General features: G+C 38.0%; 1 protein-coding gene across 1 annotated transcript; it reads left to right on the top strand.

Annotated features, from left to right (window-relative positions):
- Window positions 1–559: 559 nt before the first annotated feature.
- sgms2a (sphingomyelin synthase 2a) lies at window positions 560–18,923 on the top strand. The gene is made up of 6 exons (XM_084712750.1): window positions 560–710; window positions 9,512–10,015; window positions 11,906–12,023; window positions 13,627–13,780; window positions 15,920–16,086; window positions 18,139–18,923. Exons 2-6 carry the CDS (start codon window positions 9,567–9,569, stop codon window positions 18,322–18,324), a joined length of 1,074 nt encoding a protein of 357 aa, XP_084568876.1. The 5' UTR covers window positions 560–710; window positions 9,512–9,566; the 3' UTR covers window positions 18,325–18,923.
- Window positions 18,924–19,362: the final 439 nt, after the last annotated feature.

The following is a 19,362-nucleotide window of genomic DNA, read 5'->3' as shown; positions in this document are numbered from 1 at the left end:
CGTACTCACATTTTAACCACGGTGTTGTCACATTGATAAAACATAAAACATAATCGATTTGAGGTTGGCAAATGAAGAGAAAACGCCTACAAATCTCACGAGAGTTCTGCAAATTAAGGGTTCCCTTTTAGACACGACCCATTAAGATGTAATGAAATTTGATCATTTGGAATATATGTTTAAAAAATTTACTGACATTGGTAGAATATATGAAATTACTTAAATGAGCATGAATGACTCAAGGCTAAATCAACAAATGGCCTACATAAAATGCGAATTTTAATGGTGTTGGGTTTTTTTTCAAAATCTTACATTTTATAAAAATGTAAAAAGTGGAATTTAGAATCTGTAATAAATCCACAATTACCACAATTACCCAGAAATAATGCAATATCCTACTATTCCTCACAGCTGTTTAAAATTTCGACAATTTCAGAACACCCATTTTAAAAAGAGCAGAGTTACAGGGCGACGTTTGTGTTGATTACAGGACAGTTAGTCTGAATTAAAGGGGATGCTGGGCAGGAGGCTGGCTGCAGAGCCTGGATGAAGGCTTCGGGGAGGAGCGCTCTCTCAAAAGCGAGCGCCACCGTCGTGCTGTAGCAGCAGTCCAGGCTGAGCAGAGCAACGATCAAACAGGGCGCAGCATCAGGACGGATTTAAGGAACTGCAAGTACAGGAAGAGGCACCAGGAGGCCCGAGGAAGGCAGGTAGGATGCTAAAAAAAACTGTGCAACATGTGAATCTTAATACGGATCTTCGTCTTCTCATCGGTATGTGTAGGGCTTCACGTTTAATAGAGGAAATGTGGCATTAATGTGTGATCAACAGGATGCTGTAGCCGGAATTTATTTTATTTAACTTTTTTTTTAAAAAATCATTCTTGCTTACAGATAGAAATACATATGGCCTAATGTTAATTCTAGTAGACATAATCAATATTTGAATTCTCGTTTCGCATAAATTCATGCTAAAAGTTTTATTCGGGGGATCATTAGAAATGAGCTTGTTTATTCTCGTGCCTGATGATGTCACTTATATGTCATCAGGTCATTTATTAGTAGAATCACGTGTCACACTGAGGTAAGTAGGCCAGTTGTCACATATGAAGGTCTAAAACCTGTAAATTCAAATTCACAATTATTTCGGGATTACACGGACTGCTTGCTTGTGACCGAGCTGTGCCCTAGTCTAATTCCATTTTAATAATTAAGTTGTCAATTCTCAACTGTAATAGCTTTGACTGAAAAGGAGAGGGCTTAATTACAGGAGATGCTATGACCTGTTGCCCCACCCAGCAGCCTTATATGGGACCTCGTGGTTAACACTGTATGTGGGGGCCACTGAACTACACCCCAAAAGTAAACTTCAAAACCGGCTGAGCCACACACATCCTATGTGACAGACTGCCGCCCTGTAATATATGGGAGGCAGAGGAGACACCCAGTCCTGAACCAGAACCTGACATTACTGCTAGTATCCACCCCACATGTGGTTATGGCACCCAAAAGTAGCTCCATGCACAGTGTGGCCAGTTTGGCTTGTATGAGGGAACATTGGATGACTTTTGGGGGGGAAAAAAAGAACAAAATTTATTTGTTCTGTCAACAAAGATATGTGTTTTGATGTACAGCTTTGCACAGTGAACTAGTGTTAAACAGTAGTCATGGAATCCAGTACAGGCAGTGAATCTCATAGTGGTAAAACCAAAAGTTTCCAAAGATTGTCCATCTCTTTATTATTATCATGGCATGTTTCCTAGTAAATAAATATGCATGGTTATAACTTCTTACAAATGGCACTAATGATACTGCCATGATGTCAATATTTACTATTATTTTACAAATATACTTCTTCTACTAATACTACTTCTCCTATTAGCACCATGGTGCAAAATTCAGGGGTTCTCGTGGGGTTTGGCACCCCTCAGCTGACACCGAAGAACCCCTGAAAGTTTCAACAGCAAAATTTTGTTGAGTCTTATATATTTGTCACTTTGCAGTTGTCACTAAAATTTATTTTTGTAATTTTATTTTATCTCCAGTATTGATTATTGCAATTGCAGAACATTTATTCACAAACTTCTCTGGTGCTTTCTCTTATATTGTCTTTGAATAGCTGGTTGTGTCTGGCAAGGCTTTCTGCCACAGGTGGCGCTGCTGCAAATGGTCTTGTGTACATCAGAAAACATAATGTTACCCCAACCTGAAAAGCAGTGGATGGACTTTTTCTGCTTCAGCATCAAAGTTACACTTGGATAAAAATACAGACTCAAATCTTATATATTGCATATGTGAAAGACTTCAGTACCCAGCCACCAGGTATTTTGTGCACTGATTAAAGCTTACTATTACAGCTACCTCTACTGAGTGGTGGACTCAGGTTGTCTGAGGGGCAGGGGTAAAGAAAATAAGAAGGGCACCACCTGAACGTGGGGTCACCAATGTGGCGAAAAACATTATATATTTAAGGTGAAACAGTTCCAATTCCTGGTTTAGATTAAAATTGTTTGATTGTATAACAGCTACTACAACTCTGTAATAAAAACACACAGGGAACTATTTAAGTATTTAAAGGCACATAGAGGCCAAACTATTTTCTAATATATACCCTAGAGGGCACTTAAACATGCTTTGTCCACTGGAAGGGCACCTTAGAGGGCACTTTACCACATTTTATCATGTTTTATCTATTGTAGGGGCATTCAAAGGGCACATTTGCCTTGAGCCCACCAGTGCTACTTCTATCAGTGGTAAAGAATAATTAACTACATTTACTGAAGCATTTTAACGTACAACACTGACATGCTTGTACTTTATTAAACTCAGTACAGTATGAAGTACATTAGGCCCTCTTGAACGAGCTAGAACTGTGAAATACTGCATCAGTATCAACAATCCAATAACATTACAGTCAGGGGCATTTTTTTTTGTGCATGAATAAAAGTTTTACTTTTATTAGTTTAAGTACTTTTTGCTCAAAAATAGGCAACTTATTCACTTAATTAACAATTTACAGAGCAGGGTTTTCACCTTAAAGCTATAATATGTAACATTTCTAAAATATGTAAAAAGTCTAAAAACTCAAGACATATGTTATATATTTTGTTGAGTTGTGTGCTTACGTTATCCCAGATCTTTCCAACAATGTTTGAACACAAAGAAATCCATAATTTATGCAAGGTAACAATGCATTTTCTGCTAGCTAGTTGCTAGTGAGGAAGGAAGTCAGTGCATGTGACTAAACATAATGTAATAAAACTCTCCATAATATTACCTCATCCATGAACATGACTTTTATCGTGTCAGATTTTTTTTTCAGCTATGGTGGTTGTTTCACAGTGAAGACACTAATTCTCCTGATCTCCTGCTTCTTCACATCGTCATCTCTACGTTGTTTTAATGTGAGAGACCCTTAGCGACAGAACCTACGTATCGTGCAGTTAAAGGATGAGTCTGTAGGATTCTTCCAATAAATCTACTTAAATCTTACTCACTGGACCTTTAAACCTTTTTCATATTATATTATTTCTGCTCTGCTATTTTAACTTAAATAAAGAATGCTACTAATAATTATAGTCTTTGAAGAAGGACACCCATCTTATCATGTCTGAGGGCATAAAGAAATATTTTTTATGAGATCTTTTATTTTATTAGAGAGTCTCAAACATCACAATAACACAATAATATCCTCTTCACCAAGACTTTTGAACTATTCATCCAACATTTTGAGCCTTTATACTGAAATGAAACATAACATGTAGGAAAACAAAACTGAAACCTAAACACGATGTACTGCTGAACATGCAGTTTCCACCAACCTGATGTACATTGAACATATGTATAGCGAGCTCCTCAAGAGGGCTGGGCCCCCTCTGGTGTGACTTATTTTTAACCCTCCCTTTGAAGAAGACAGTCCATACGATGTGAAGAAGAAAATGAGTGGACAGCAATAGCAGCATGTTATTATGAAGGCCCCAAAATGGAGTCAAAGCCCTGGTAACCCTGGAGTAAAGTACAGCCTTCAAGGCAACTGGGTGGCTTCTCCTGAAATAGCTTGAACGAGTGGAGGCAGCCAAGTTATCCATTACAGCCCTGTGACCGTGTGGAATAGGTTTTTCTGCCAGTTTTCCATCACCACCCATCCTTTTAGAGTGCTGGGTGCTCCGACTGGTGGGAAAACATGGTGCACTGTACACTAGGGAGGACCAGTGGAAAACTAGCCTAATGGAGACACTCTGCTGACCTCCCATGTACTGCACACATGTGGAGCCTCACAGTGAACACTAGAAAATAAAACATCTCCCATGTGCTTTGTATTGACTGTGACCCTGATCTGTCACAGAGTGTGCACAGATACAAGAAAATATAGGACACTGAGACTTTTTTTTTTTTTAAAAGGAAAAATCCACTACAACACAGAAAGCATTGTGCCTCTCCAATGTTTTTTGACAACATTTTACAACAACTATGGCCTCCATAAGTCAAATATCAGAGCATCAAGACTTTAAGTGGCAATCTAGAAGATTTCTGCTGGTGGTATTTTAACAGGAAATGTGGTTTAATACTACAGGTCAGAGATTTCTGGGGGCAGCAAGTAACACTATTGTTATTTTAGTAAAGATTTGGGCAGTAATTGCCCTTTTCCATCATTCTTTGAGCAAAAGTCAGATTTCGTGCTGCAATGACAGGCATCCTCGCTGTCCTTGTTACCTTCCTGAGAAGTTGCAGGTGTGCAGCCTGTCACCTGCAGCTCTTCGTCTAAGGCCGGAGATGTATTTGCTGTGTAACCATGTGTTTGCATTCGCGTATGCGTAGCGTTAATTTCTGAGGATGAGCACAGCCATCACTCCAGATGGACGCAGGATGTGCGAGGCAGCGACGAAGTGCAGGAATGCGTAGGGGTGCGTATGTGAACGTGTAGTTGAAAGCAAGTATATTTCCAGCAAAACAGCTCACTGTGGCTGCTCCTTCTTTCATGACTCCCTGCAATATTTCAAATTGATTCACAGTCAAAAAAATGCAGAAAGCGACAGGATTGTTGTATTGTAGACTCATTTTTGATAAACAATAGCACTAAATGCTAATCTTGCTGACAAACTCATTGCATTTCCTGTGATGTCTTCATAATAAAAGGGGTGTTTTTTCATTTAAATCTAAATAGTATAATAGTATAGTATAAATATTTAATGCTTTTGTTAGAGGGACATCATCATTATGTTACCTCATTCAGTGATAGATAGTGATTTAACTGTTTTTTATTTAAATTAAAATCTTAGAGACTGCAACTTTAAAATGACTGTCTTCACCAACAAAAAGACAACACTGTCATTTTTCTGCTGAGGATAGTCCTTTTAAAGTGGCAGTCTCTAAGATTTTAATTTTAGCTGTCCATCATTTTTTCAAATGCTTAAGCCTATCCTAAAATACATTTACGTTTTCCAAACAAGTGACGTCATTTTGCTGTGCAAATAATAACTGCTGAGTTTGTACTAAGCGCCTGATTTTCTTGTAGTAGCATAACCGAGTAAATGTGAAAGTACATTCTTGACCTTTGAAATTTGACAGTTATTTAATTTACTGTAGCTTTCGACCTTACCGTGCAGACTGCTTGTCAGTGTTGGCTTAAAATGCTTCATCACACTTGTCTTTTAAGCCAGCATCGACAAGAAATCCTTACAGTGCTGTGGCTGAAATGAAAACAACTACTGAATTTGCGTGCGCGCACAACAAAGGTGTAAAGGTGGACATCCTCTATAACCTCCAAAGCTGAAGTAGGCCTCTGAGAAATAGGTCACGTTACTTTTGTACCATTACTTTCCTCCCTCTTAATAGAGATCCAGAATATGGGGGAACAGCAACAGCAGTATTAGGAGAGGGTTAACAAGGGTTTTAGATTTGAGTAAACCAAAAGTAAAGATAAATGAGTAAAGATACAGTAGAAAATCATCCGTGTGATCAGTATATATTCATAATGTGACTATGTGTGTTTACTCCACACTGGTTTTATAATCATGGAATAGAGCTAAGATGAATAAAGCTAATCCAGCCAATAACAACCAATCCATTTTCATCTGATATAATTGAAAGCCCATAAAGGCTAAGAAGTAGGTGGAACTGTCTTGTCAAACTTAACCAAGTTTTTTGTACCACAATCTTTCCCTAACCGTCACCAAGTAGTTTTAGTCGCTTAAAATAAAGATTTAATACTAGGCTTAAGAGCAGTGTTACCCCACCTTCTCTGGTTGAAAGTGTACTTTGTTGTAACACCCATCAGTGATGTCTGACACACTTTGGGATACACTTTTACATTTCTGTAGCAAGGTGAGAAGTTAAACCATTGAAGGTCCGGTTTTTTTTGGCATTAATGGGGAAAAAAAAATCATAGTAACTTTTCAGCATTATGTAATTCAAGTGGTCTGAGAGAAAACAAGACATCTGCACCTCCCCTGGGTTCTGTTTTCAGGCTGTAGAATATCTAGCTCATTAAGGGAGACTCTGGCCAATCATAGGTATTTTCAGAAACAGGGCCTTTCCAGGCGTTGCTCTACAAATGCAGATACACATGCACGTCCTTTCAGATCGTCAGTCTAATTCAGTAGTGGAAAACCCTGCAGAAAATCCTGCATGTGATTAATTTCGATGCAATGGTTTTTTATCAACAAATTGTACACTGGGGAATAAGTTTTGAGGGGGCACAGTGTGTATGTGGTGTCGTAGGCCCCTCTGCTTCCACTGATTCTAAAGGGCTGGAGGGTCACCTTTTAAGCAGACGAGTTGCAACGATAAGATCTGGGTCTTGATGAGACTCGCTGCGTGGAGTGCAGGCCCACTGAGGCACAAGGTTTTGCAGGGCAACCGCCTCCTTCTGCTTCTGCTCGAACTTGTGGGTTTGGTGGGAGGGGCTTAATACAATGATACAAGGCAGCGGAGAGAGAGAGGTGGATGTGGCTGTGTTTGCATGTAAGGCTGTCTCTGGGTGACACTGTCACCACCGTCTGTCTTGCTGATGTTTATCTTAACTCCAGACTTCTTCAAATTCACAAGTTCAAACTGAGCTGTTCAGTATTAGAGATGCAAAAATGTGCATTATGCTTTATTAAATGCTTTTCCCACACTTATGATGTAAACGCTTTGTTGCACCAGCAATAGAGTGCCTACATAACTGTCCTTGACATATAGGATCACAGAACTAACCACAAAGCTGCAACATAATCCCACTGGTAACATAAGGGACATGGCATTGTAATTGGCTTATATTGTTTGTCTGCTCTTGTTGATCTTATTTGTGATCTTGGTCAGAATTAATATACCTTATGACCCCTTTAACTTACTTTAAGTCTGTCAGACCTTGTGTTCTGTAGCCATCCATCAGTTGCATAACAGAGGCTGAACCTGCTATGGGTGAGACAGAGGGCAATCTGCTATAAGCCTTTCTCCAGTGTAATAATATTTTCCAAAAATTGATTCTGTGGAAACTGATACTTTCAGCAGCTCTCTTGTATCCAGCCATACTCTATTTCTATCCCACCTTTTGTCCCAGAGCCAGGTTTGTCTCCAAGTGAACATGCCATTCTGTACATATCCCATTGACATTTATTGTGATGCATTTCAGGGCTGATAGCGGTATCCTCAAATCCATTAATGGAGCTGTTAAATGGACTGGAAGGCTTTTAGACATGAAAGAATGAAAAAGATCATTGCTGTTGTGCTCTCTCAAGTCAACAACAAACATTGTACACGCTCATCTTTAACATTGTTTGTCTTCTAATCATTCAACTCTGGCACCCATCAATCCATCCATTACTTTATTTGATTTTAGCTTAGCTTAGCTCAGTTTAGCTGAGTAGTTAAATTTAGTTTTATTTGTTGTTTTCTTTTGTTGACAAAACAATCTAACCACAAGGTTTTTAGTAGCTGGAGCCTTTAATCATATTGCATGATCTTTCAGCAGGTGGAATTTGCACAGCTTTCATGAACTTTTAAGCTACCACTAACAAGAAGTCCTTAAAGTGATCAGAAAAAAATGTGTTTTCCTGCAAATTCCACGATAATAGCAGCTCCATCTGTACAGAAATGTGGCAAGATATGCCAGAAAGCTCCAGAACGGCTGCTAAATGGACCGTGTTGGTGCAGTGGTGAGACTGTTTTGACTACAGTTTCCAAGGTCAAGAATGGACTTTCAGTCTCATAAGTGAAGTTTAATTTAGTTCAGTTACTTTCGCATTCATACTGCTTGAAACTTTTATAATGAGCAGGCAAATCCTTCTGCTGCAACATGATGTCTGTTCATGAAAACCGCTGTGACCACAGCAGCTTCTTGTTGAGGACAAAATCAGAAGACCAAAGCAGTGTGGTGGAGAGACTTTGGAGGGCCCAGAATAAGAGTCTGACTGAGCGTCCAAACAGAAAACTGTCATTGTAGCTCTGGTGAACGTCCAGGGAAAGAAAAATATAACAGAGAGCGTTAACTCTCACACAACCACATACAGAATAGTTGGCTACTGTAAACTCAGAAAAAAAAACCCTTTCAGTCTAAAATGGACAGTTCAGCCTGTGGAGTCAGCCTTGCTAATCCCAAGGATAAGGAAGAGGGGAAAAAATAATCGATAGTTCATCTCCATCCATTTCTCATCATGGTGATTTGGCACTTTTAGATTATTGCACCAACAAAGATGGAATCATGATTAGTTTTCATCAGAGTTTAGTAAAATTAGGTTTAAAATGAATAAATCCAGATTTGAATTTAAGCATAGCTCTGTATATAATCTCTGATTATGTTTTTAATGAATCAAAGTTTATTTTATGTAAACCAAACTTAAATAAAGTTTAATCAGTATGGGGATGTTTACCTAAAATTAATGAATTTTAAAAAATGAACGTTGCTGGGACCTGGTAAATATAAAAGAGGGCAGGAAAAACATTAACTTTGGGTTGCTCTGTGTTCCTTCACAAAAAGTTATATTGTTTGTTTGCTAGTTAGCTAAAACTTTAAGAAAACATATTGTTTGCTAGCTGGCTAAAACATTAACAAAGCATGGCATTGATTCCTAGCTAGCTAAAAAGTTAACCAAACATGACATTGTTTGCTAGCTGGCTAAACAGTTAGTTAGCCTAGTTAACCTACTCATGATGGCTTGGCACAATGTCCCAATAATACGAAGTTTAAAAATGGACAACAGCATAGTATGGAAAGAGAAACTGCCTAGGAGACTGTTTTAATGGATCAACTAGAATGAAAGAAAACACACATTATTAAATCCAGTTGGTAGTGTAGAGACTCTAAACTGAAGTTTAAAGAGCATCTTAAATTTAATCTTTCTTAATTTTAGTTTTAAAGTTTGGTGCGCCATAAATGAATCCTTGTTGGTGCAACCCAGCCTTAGTGCAACCAAGTAGCACTTGTTTACTTTTGTGCTTTTCTATCTTGTGCAAGTTATAATAGTATGCTTCTGTTTTCCAAACGGAAAAGTTTTTGTCAGTTTCCAACCTGTTGTTTTCTCTCCTGGCAGCTAAAAAGCCTCAGCCCAGAGGAGCGGTGTCTGTGGATGGACAGTGCAGGCACCCATGGCATCACAGGAGCTTGTGGATGCGAGAGACTCTGCTACTGATAATATGAATCCAGGAATGGAGGGTGGGGCGCTGCCTAACGGCGGTAAAACATGTCCTGTCCACACCCCAGGTGGAGAAGACACGAAGAGGGGCTTTCGGAAAGGCATCGTGAGGCATAATGACTATGTGAAGATCTCTGTGCCAGACTCCAAGGTCAATCGTCTGCCCATGGAGTGGTGGAAGACTGCAATCGCCTTTTTTTATGCTGGCTTTAACTTGGTCCTGACCACAGTTGTCATCACTGTTGTCCACGAGAGGGTCCCACCCAAAGAGAGCAGCCCACCTCTTCCTGATAAGTTTTTTGACTATATTGACAGGGTCAACTGGGCATTTACAGTGACAGAGATCAACGGCATGGTGCTGCTGGCCATTTGGTTGATACAGTTATTCTTCTTCAGATACAAGTAAGATTGTTTCTTTTCTTTTTTTTTTTTTTTAGAATTTATTTCGGGCCTGTAAATAGAAATTAGTTCATTTTGTACGAATCTACAAATTCATATAAATTGATGTATTTATGGTAAAACAGTTGCAATCCTTTGTTTAGACTAAAATTATTATGCGTTTTATGAAAATTAAACAACTATTACACTTTTATAATTAAAACACACGGAGAGCTGTTAGCTATTTAACCATTTAGAGGCGCGTAGAGGCAAATTAATTTCCATGTTGAGCTGCCTACACTGCATGCATTTTCTACCCGAGAGAGCATTTTATTATGTTCTGCCCACTGGAAGGGTATAGAATATCTATTTCCAAACCTTTTTTCTTTCTGGGGACTTTTTAAAAATGGCAAACCATTGCAGCCAAATTCAGAATTGGCCTTTTCAGTAAATATTGCAGAGAGTTATTAATCCCAAACATTTTTACTTCCATTTCCACATCACCTTACATCATCTTGAATTGTGGTATTGAAAATATATACATGTTAAACACTTTATAAATGAGAAATAAACTCATTTAGGCCGAGTTAAGAGGCCATCTCATTATTTTTAATTTCCCATCATCAGAAAACATTAACAGGCCATTTTAGCTTCTTCATAAATTAGATTAGGCTCTTGTTTTTTTCTTGAAATCAGTAAAATAATATACACATTTCAAATAGTTTAAAAAAGGTGAAATGCAGATATAAATCCTTAAATGTGCAGAATTCCAAAATCTCCTTTGACCCATCTGTGCATCACAACCCAGTCTCCGGGAATGTCTGCCGGAGAGGGCACTTCCTCATGTCTTGTCCACTGGTAGGGCACACTAGAGGGCACTTTATCATGTTTATCGACCATAGGAGCATCCAAGAGGGCACTTCTACTGTGCTTTTTCAAATATGGGATGCCTCGGGGGCTATCGCCCACCCTGCCCCCCTCCCGAGTTCACCAGTGCAAGTGCATTACAATATTAGTTAACACAAGGATAAAACTCCTTGAGGAAATCTACAAATGGTTTTATGGAGAGATCTATCACATTTGAAAAACATATTATGCGCAATGTGCTGTAACTTGTCTATTCTCTGCATGTCTCTTTCAGTTACACAGGAATTGCATCATATTATAATCTATTAAGGCTAACACATGATGTAATGAAATTGTATTTCCGTCTTTTCTCAAGTGGAGTTTTCCCCTGTATTACTGTTTCACATAAGTAGATTAGAAAACATCTGACACCAAAACCAGACCCTCACTGTTGAGATGTTAATGTAGATATAACTGAAAACTGTTTCATTACATTAATCGTTTACAATGAAGTCTTCCACATTTGGCCTTTTGCCTGTGAGAATAAAGATATTGAAACAAAAATATAATAATGAAATGGATTTAGCAATGCAAGCCAAATAATACTGACAACAATGCTGCACCATATGAGATCCCTATCTGATATGGCAAAAATTGTAATTACACTGTAGTTACATTGTCAAGGGCTACTTAAGTGCATTTTTGTTGACTTAGATTTTTAAATATTATTTTGGGGGCTTTTTTGCCTTTATTTGGATAGGGACAGCTGAAGATATGACAGGAAGGGGGGTAGAGAGAGGGGGAATGACATGCAGCAAATGGGTCACAGGCGGGAATCAAACCAGCGACTACTGCAGAGGACCAACAGTCTCAGTACATGGGGTGAACACTCTACCAACTGAGCTGTGGGAGCACCCTTGATTTTGATTTTTGTAAAACAATCAATGACACTACTAATTACAAAAATTGCCATGTAATTTGTATTCAGTAGTGCTTATAAATTGTACTGCATATTCATGAGACGTTTTTGTATCACCTAATTGTGGCTCTAATGTTGTCCATTTGCAGGTCAATAGCAAGCCGGCGGTTCTTCTTCCTCATTGGTACCCTGTATTTGTACCGCTGTGTCACTATGTACATCACCACCCTGCCTGTACCTGGCATGCACATGACTTGTGCTCCTAAGGTGAGTGGCATGAAAACATCAGAGCGGTGCATCAGCTGTCGTTGCTCAGCCATGTACTCTCAAGCACCCTCTGGGACTCATTTTGCTCAACCACGCAAGAGAGGCAGCTATAAAAAAGCCATTTCAACTTTCTACAGCCTCAGGACACCAATGATATTGAGGTGCATCAGTGTTTGATCAAAAGCATGTGCTCCTGGCAGTTGTTTGCTGGGTTGCGTGGTGCAAAAGGATCAGAGGTCAGACAGTTTAATAGTTGTTCTGTTCCCAAGGTCTTGAAAAGTTCTGGACAGGGAGCTACTTGTAAGAAGTGAGTTATCCTCAGCGATTTGAGCAACAAGCGCTGGAGCACAAGATTTGATCATGTGTATTTGATGATGCTGCTAAACAATCTTTGTTTTACTTCCTTTTAATTCCTCTTGGTTTTTACCACACATTTCCCAGCCCTGTAATTTACCACTGCAAATTATGCTGCCTATAGTCGAAAAGATCAAAAGAAAATTAAAGGTCCAGTGTGTAAGCTTTAGGTGGATCTACGGGCAGCACATGTGCAACTACAGTAACCCAGAACAGATGGCCTTTTGCGTTTATCACAACTTTTCACAGTCACCGTAGTTTCTCCTACACTCTTGGAAGAGGAGGGTGAGGTGAGGGGTTTTCAGTAGGTTACAATCTACAACCTCACTGCTAGATGCTACTAGCATGCTGTGTCCGCCAAAGCATTTTTTCCTGAGGCCAGCTTATTTTAGGAATTGTTTTCCAATTTGAATGCCACATCTTCACACTCTGGAACAAGCCCCCACAGTGTGATGAGGCGCCATGTTTTTCTGGTCCCAGAGAGTTGAAAAATGTTCAGCTTTGGGTAACACGCTTTGCTTGTTGCTGTCCCTTTACACACAGCTGTCCAATCACAGTGGAGGAGTGCTGGGACAAAAAGGACACAAACTGTGACCTGCTCCTACTCCTTCAACTGGGTTCCCTCCAGTTTCAGCCCTTGAACCAAATGATGATACTCACTGAAAGGTTTCCTTGGCCATAAAATCTCTGACACGTTACACAGAATCATCTGGGAAGTTGTCCTTAGACACTGTTTGGAAAAGGGCAGGCACTTTCAGAAAAATTCTTCTTCACAAATTCACATATTGTATCTAATTTATCTAATCCACTCAAAAAAAACCCTGTAAAAATAAAGTGTAAAAATGACATGTTTTATAGGGATTATTAAATTCTTGCAGTCATGTCATGGCCATGAGGTTGTCAGGTAACCAGTGAGGACTCAGCAGCAAAATATTGAGCTATTTCTTTAACAGTATGAATAATGATTTGCTGCTTTTCTTTGATTTAAATCACGGTATATTTCATATCTTTGATTTTCTGACTGTTGGCCTGACAAAACAATTTGAAGATGTCATGTTGGGCTCTGGTAACTTGTGATGCATATTACTTTCTTCTTACATTTTGAAGTGATTGTAAATGGTTGAAAACCATACTCAGTAAATTAATTGATAATGAAAATAATTGTTTGCTGCAGCTCTAAAGTTACTGCTGATCCCTTGTTGATCTATTTCTCCCTCTTTATGTTTACTTCCTGTGCTCTCTCTCTCAGCTCCACGGAGACTCCCATGCAAAAATCCAGCGCATTCTTCGACTGGTCTCTGGTGGGGGTCTGTCCATTACAAGCTCCCATCTCCTGTGTGGAGACTTCCTCTATAGTGGACACACTGTGATGCTCACTCTCACCTACCTTTTCATTAAGGAGTGTGAGTACTCAAAGCAGCACTTGATGTTTGTTTGCTTGTATGTAATGGAATTTCACATGAATAATACATGAACACATGGGGTTTTCTAGGTACTGAAAGGACTCACATAAGTAGAGATGTGTGTCTCTGTTTCTAAGTATGCTGTGTAAAGCTGCATCTGGCTGGATATACACTCATTTTTCATTTTGTTAGTTATACCAAACCAAAGATAATAGTCATATTCAACAGCTCTGCAATAAATTGTGCCTTAAGAAGGTTGTAATTCTAATTTAAACTGTTTTAGAGAGGTGTTCATTCCACTTTATGGTCCTTTTGAAGGCTATAGATTCTTATGCTGTTGAATTATGTTGTGTTGTACTGAGATGTGTTTTCAATATTTTATTCACAGTATCAATACGTGCTACAAATTACAGCCTCCTAAATGACCTTAGAGTTAAAACAACACCTCTTGTAAAACGGTTTCACCACAGTTGGAACGTCATAACCTTGATAAAGGTTGGATTATTCTTTTGCAGGGCTTTTGTATTAGACTGCATTAATTTAAGCTGCACAGGAGTAAGTTTGCTTTTAACTTTGGTGGGGATACTCTATTTGTATTGTGGAGCAGCTAACATGCACACTTTCTAAAATGTTTACTTCATTCAATATGAATTCGCTAACTTGACTTAAATAGGATGTGTATCAGATGCATTTGTCTATTTTAATGGATATTTCACATTCAGTTGTATTAATATAAATCACATTATTGAAATCAATCATTTAATTTTCACATATGATAGATTTTCACGAGACATGTTACAAGAAAATAAATGTGCAAAGCATGTGCACTGCCACAACTCAAGTCTCCTGCAGCTAATAAAAAGATGCTTCATGGCAGAGTAGCAATGTCCCAACATAAACATTATCTTGAAAACATCTGAAAACCTTGAAGTCAGAGATCAGCCAAAAAACTGAAGCTCACCTGTTCGTGCTGCTGACACAATTTTACTGATAAAATGATGCATGACTGTCTCACACAAACATTTGGAGACACATGTCGACACACATGTCCATAATATAATGACCCATACAGTTTAACTGCTGATCCGCTCTTGAAAAAGCGGAGGGGTGGAGATGCTGGTTCATTAAATATTAAGACTACACATCACTAATGTCACAGATGATAAATGTTTAGAATGAACAGCTAATGTGTTTCTGACAATTTGGTTCTTCGTAGAAAAGGTACTTGATGTCCTAATTTACCTTCTGGGTGACTTTTTTGCCTAAAATTATAATAATGAAGTTGTATGCTACAATGACATGTCTGAGCAAAATACACAAATGAGAAAATACTTTATTCCAAACTTTTAAAATATCAACTGAATAATGTGAGAGCAGTGTGAGTGACGGCAAAAATAATACTGGACGATCTTTGTCTAACACTATCGCACTTTTGCTGTTGATGACTAGCCCAGGAATTCACCTTTAAATAGCAGCAAATCTAAAATAAAAAAGCATTTTCACATCTCACAGAAAAAAAAAACTTACAAAAAATATTTAAAGCATGACAGATTCTTCTTAATCTACAACTTAAATATTTTAACTATAATGCTAACTGCTTCATTCATCACCACTCAGATTCTAATAATGTCAGCTGGCAGACTGCGTGTTGTACAGCACGTTGTCCGATCATTAGGTCAGATGACCCCCATGTCTTGCTCTTTCATCATGATAACCCACTTTTTGCAGAAAACAAAAGCTTGTCAACTCTACCAAGATCTTACTGGTAACACTGTGTGGAGATAAAATTACAAGATTCTTTGAGATTGTTAAAAAAAAAAAAAAAAAAAACTATTGGTGACAACAATTTAGCATTGGCAGCTGAGTGTATGCTGAGTATATGGTTCAGCTGCAGCAGAAAGAACAAAGAACATGAAAAAAAAAGTTTCTGTAGATGCAAAAATACATTTTGTGGATGATTACAAGCTGAGGTTAAGTTGTTAAGACTCTGCTTGTCTGTGTGTTGCAGAAAAATCCCTCTGTTCTGCACGTTGCACTGAAACTTTAACTTTTTCTGACAGTGGAAACCTGAAAGAACAGATCACTAACTGTCATAAATATTATTAACACTCTTGTCTCTCCTTCCCTCTCTCTCTGAAGACTCTCCGCGGTCGTTCTGGTGGTACCATCTGATGTGCTGGCTGCTCAGCGCCGTGGGCGTGGTGTGCATCTTGGTGGCACATGAGCACTACAGTGTGGATGTGGTCGTGGCCTATTTTATCACCTCCCGCCTGTTCTGGTGGTACCACACCATGGCCAACTTACAGGTCTGAACACAGAGCTGAACACTGGGTGGCTGTTTGTATGTGTGTGTGTGTGTGTGTGTGTGTGTGTGTGTGTGTGTGTGTGTGTGTGTGTGTGTGTGTGAGAGAGAGAGAGAGAGAGAGAGAGAGCTTTTAGAGCTGAAGGCTCCCCTCTCATTGAACCTTGGTACACATTAATCATCATGCATGGAGGTCATTAATGTCTGTGTGGTTATGCATGGCTGTATTTTGCTTACCTCAAGTGTATCAGTTAAAAGTTACAACAGTATAATTGATTACAGTGTGTGTTTAAAATAAATGGTCTATAGATTACATATAATTATAGATATACAGTAAGTATAGAGTATAAATGTGTGTCTCTGGATATCATTCCTTTAAACAGTCAGTCTATAGCTTTTTAATGTGGCAAATTACCCCCTCTGCTGGCCAAAGCTTATGAAGACATCTGACACTTTATCATTAAAGTCATACAGAAATTATGTTTGGTAGCTCTCAGAGAGTAGCAGCAATAGAGAACAAAATAAAGAAATGAGAGGACAACACATTAATTTAAAAAAAGATACACTGTAAATTCTAACTAGTTAAATTTACTTAAAAAATGGAAACTGATTACCTTGGAAAAAGTAAGGAGAAAAATTTAACTGTTTCAAGCTGTGCATTACTGCCACCCACTTACTATATTACTTACTTATTATATTATTAAGTAAGCAATGCACTAGGGTGAAACAGTGCAAACAGTGCAGTATAAAAGTATTGCACAACGATTAAGGAGTTTTTTTTAAAAAGTGCACATGTGACATGTGAGCTTAAATTAGATGGATGTGTATTACAAATGTTTATGTATTGAATATAAAGTGTTTGAGCATTAATCCTTACCTGACAAGGAAGGTACAGTGATCAAGAGGGTGGTAATAACATGAAGTGGTACAGAGCAATATTATTTTAGAAGTTACATTTAAATGTTCATCATATGCTCAACATGTTAAACAACAAAAATCACAACAGCGGTTGCTGGTTTCAATATCTAATCAGATTATTTTGTTAAATTAAAAGCATGGTAATATAATATCTAAGATTTGCATACCATGAAAGAAAGCATTTTCGTCCATTTAAACCCATTTAACTTTTCACAAATCATTTACTGTTTGGACAGGTTCACCACTTTTCAAGTCTGTCTTAAAACAGCTGTCAGATGTACATTCCTTCTGTTTATACTGCCTGTTCAGTGCAGAAATAGACTCTTAAGTTTATCCATCATTTAAATATTTGGGATACATCAGAATATAAGGCTTTGTATATAATATATTGCTCACTTACACTTCCTTGCATATTTAAAAAAAAATAAAACAACTATAAATTCAGTAGTCATTCAGCGCAAATATAAATTTATGAATGTGTAACTCGCTTTTGGTTTCAAAAGAATGAACCACGTTTCGATGGTTACGAGTGCGACCAATTTTTTCTTTATTATTATTTCTGGATTGTAGCTTAAATTGATAAGAACGTGACATAGGCATATATAAGAATTTTGCTGCCTGCCTGTGCCTGTTCAGTCACTTCCTAATGCACAGACTGTTGACTATGTTTATTGTCTATACTGTTCATACTTATTGTGTATTATATTGTATATTATATATACTGTTTATACTTGTATTATGTGTGATGAATAACTACTGCTCCTACTACTACTACTAATAATAATAATAACTTATAATAATACTACCAATTGAAGGTGGGAAGGAACTAAGTACAAATACTTATATACTTACAAAAATATCTGTAAACTTTCAAAACAGGCTTGTTACTTTTGTTTTAATGTATCTGAGCATCAAGACTGATCTCAACCTAAATGGACTGAACAATAACACATGAAAAAGGCATAGACACGACATAGAAGACTTCATCAGATGAAAGTGACCTACGAAAGACAGGAAAGACAGAAAGGAAGACCAGAGCACAGAGAAAAGTTAGCGCTCAGTTCGCTTTGCACAGAAACAGACTTGTATGATAGCTGATATTATTCTGAATGATGACTTATATTTTTTTTTTTGACAGACTCTGAAATGCTCACCCAACAACTACCTCACCAACACCTGGTGGAACCCACTGTTCAACTTCCTGGAGAGGAACGTCCAGACCTCGGTGCCGTGCTCTTACAGTTGGCCCATCACCTGGCCTCCCGCCTGCCTTAAGAACCCCTGCAAGAAGTACTCCATGGTGCAGAGCACACGAGAGGAGTGACCCACGCGACCCTGATGCCCCAGCAGTGTTGCCTGATCCATCCACTGACGTGATATTCTTTCATAAAGTCTCACTGGACAGGAACATATTGGTACCAAATGAATCACTAAGAAAGAAATATTTCTGTGTCTAGAAGAATAATCATATTGTCATATATGTGTTCTTTATCAATGTAATTTATTTATGAGATGAGGTCCTGCAAAGCTGTCATTGTTTTTGTAACTGATACTTGTGTCAGCTCCCAGTGAATTTCATCCATGAACGGACAGTTAGTTTCACCTGGCTGGAGGATTTGTTGCAGTATTTACAAGACATGTTTAGATTATTTTAGACCTGCTACCATGACTCTTTCATACTGTATGTGTTGACGGGGTTTACCTCAATATGATATCAATGTGCTCAAGTCACAAGGTGCCTTAGTGTGTTTAATGTCAGTAGATGTTCCAAAAACTGACCAGAATTACAAGTCTTGTATTTGTTTTGTTTTTTCTCTGTTTTTTTATTATTATTATTAATATCATATTCATTTTAGTAGCCTCGAGTGTGTATATCCTAGCCGTAGTCTCAACATTGTATTATTGTATTAAAATGTAACCATACTAAGGCTTCAGTGTTTTTTTTTTTTATTTAATTAAAGCAAGGACAAGGAACTTTAATAATGTGTTGATTTTCAAGGCCCCTGTGGACAAAAGCAGTAATGTTTCCACCATAATAATCAAAAAATATAACATCAAAAATAAAAATTATCCAAATAAAAATCTCTTCGTGCTTATTTTTTTAACTGGCTAACATACTTCTTACTGTAACTTGGTACCTGTTTTTTAGACTGGAGTTTCACAGGAAAACTGTGTTGCAGAATCTCCCAAACAATTTAAGTGAATGTGGTGGTGACCAAATTTTAAAGGTAAAAAAAAAAAACAACACCAACAGAGAAAAAAATATCAAGTGCTCCACACTGCTCGTCTGGTATAATCCAAGTCTCCTAAATGCCACATCTACATCATTTACTCTATGTTTTTAGCCTTTGTAGCCTTCACT

The sequence above is a fragment of the Lutjanus erythropterus genome, chromosome 3 (genome assembly GCF_056507025.1).
Source record: "Lutjanus erythropterus isolate fLutEry1 chromosome 3, fLutEry1.hap2, whole genome shotgun sequence".
NCBI classification, from domain to species: Eukaryota; Metazoa; Chordata; class Actinopteri; order Lutjaniformes; family Lutjanidae; genus Lutjanus; species Lutjanus erythropterus.
This window is presented reverse-complemented; position numbering and strand designations above follow the sequence as displayed.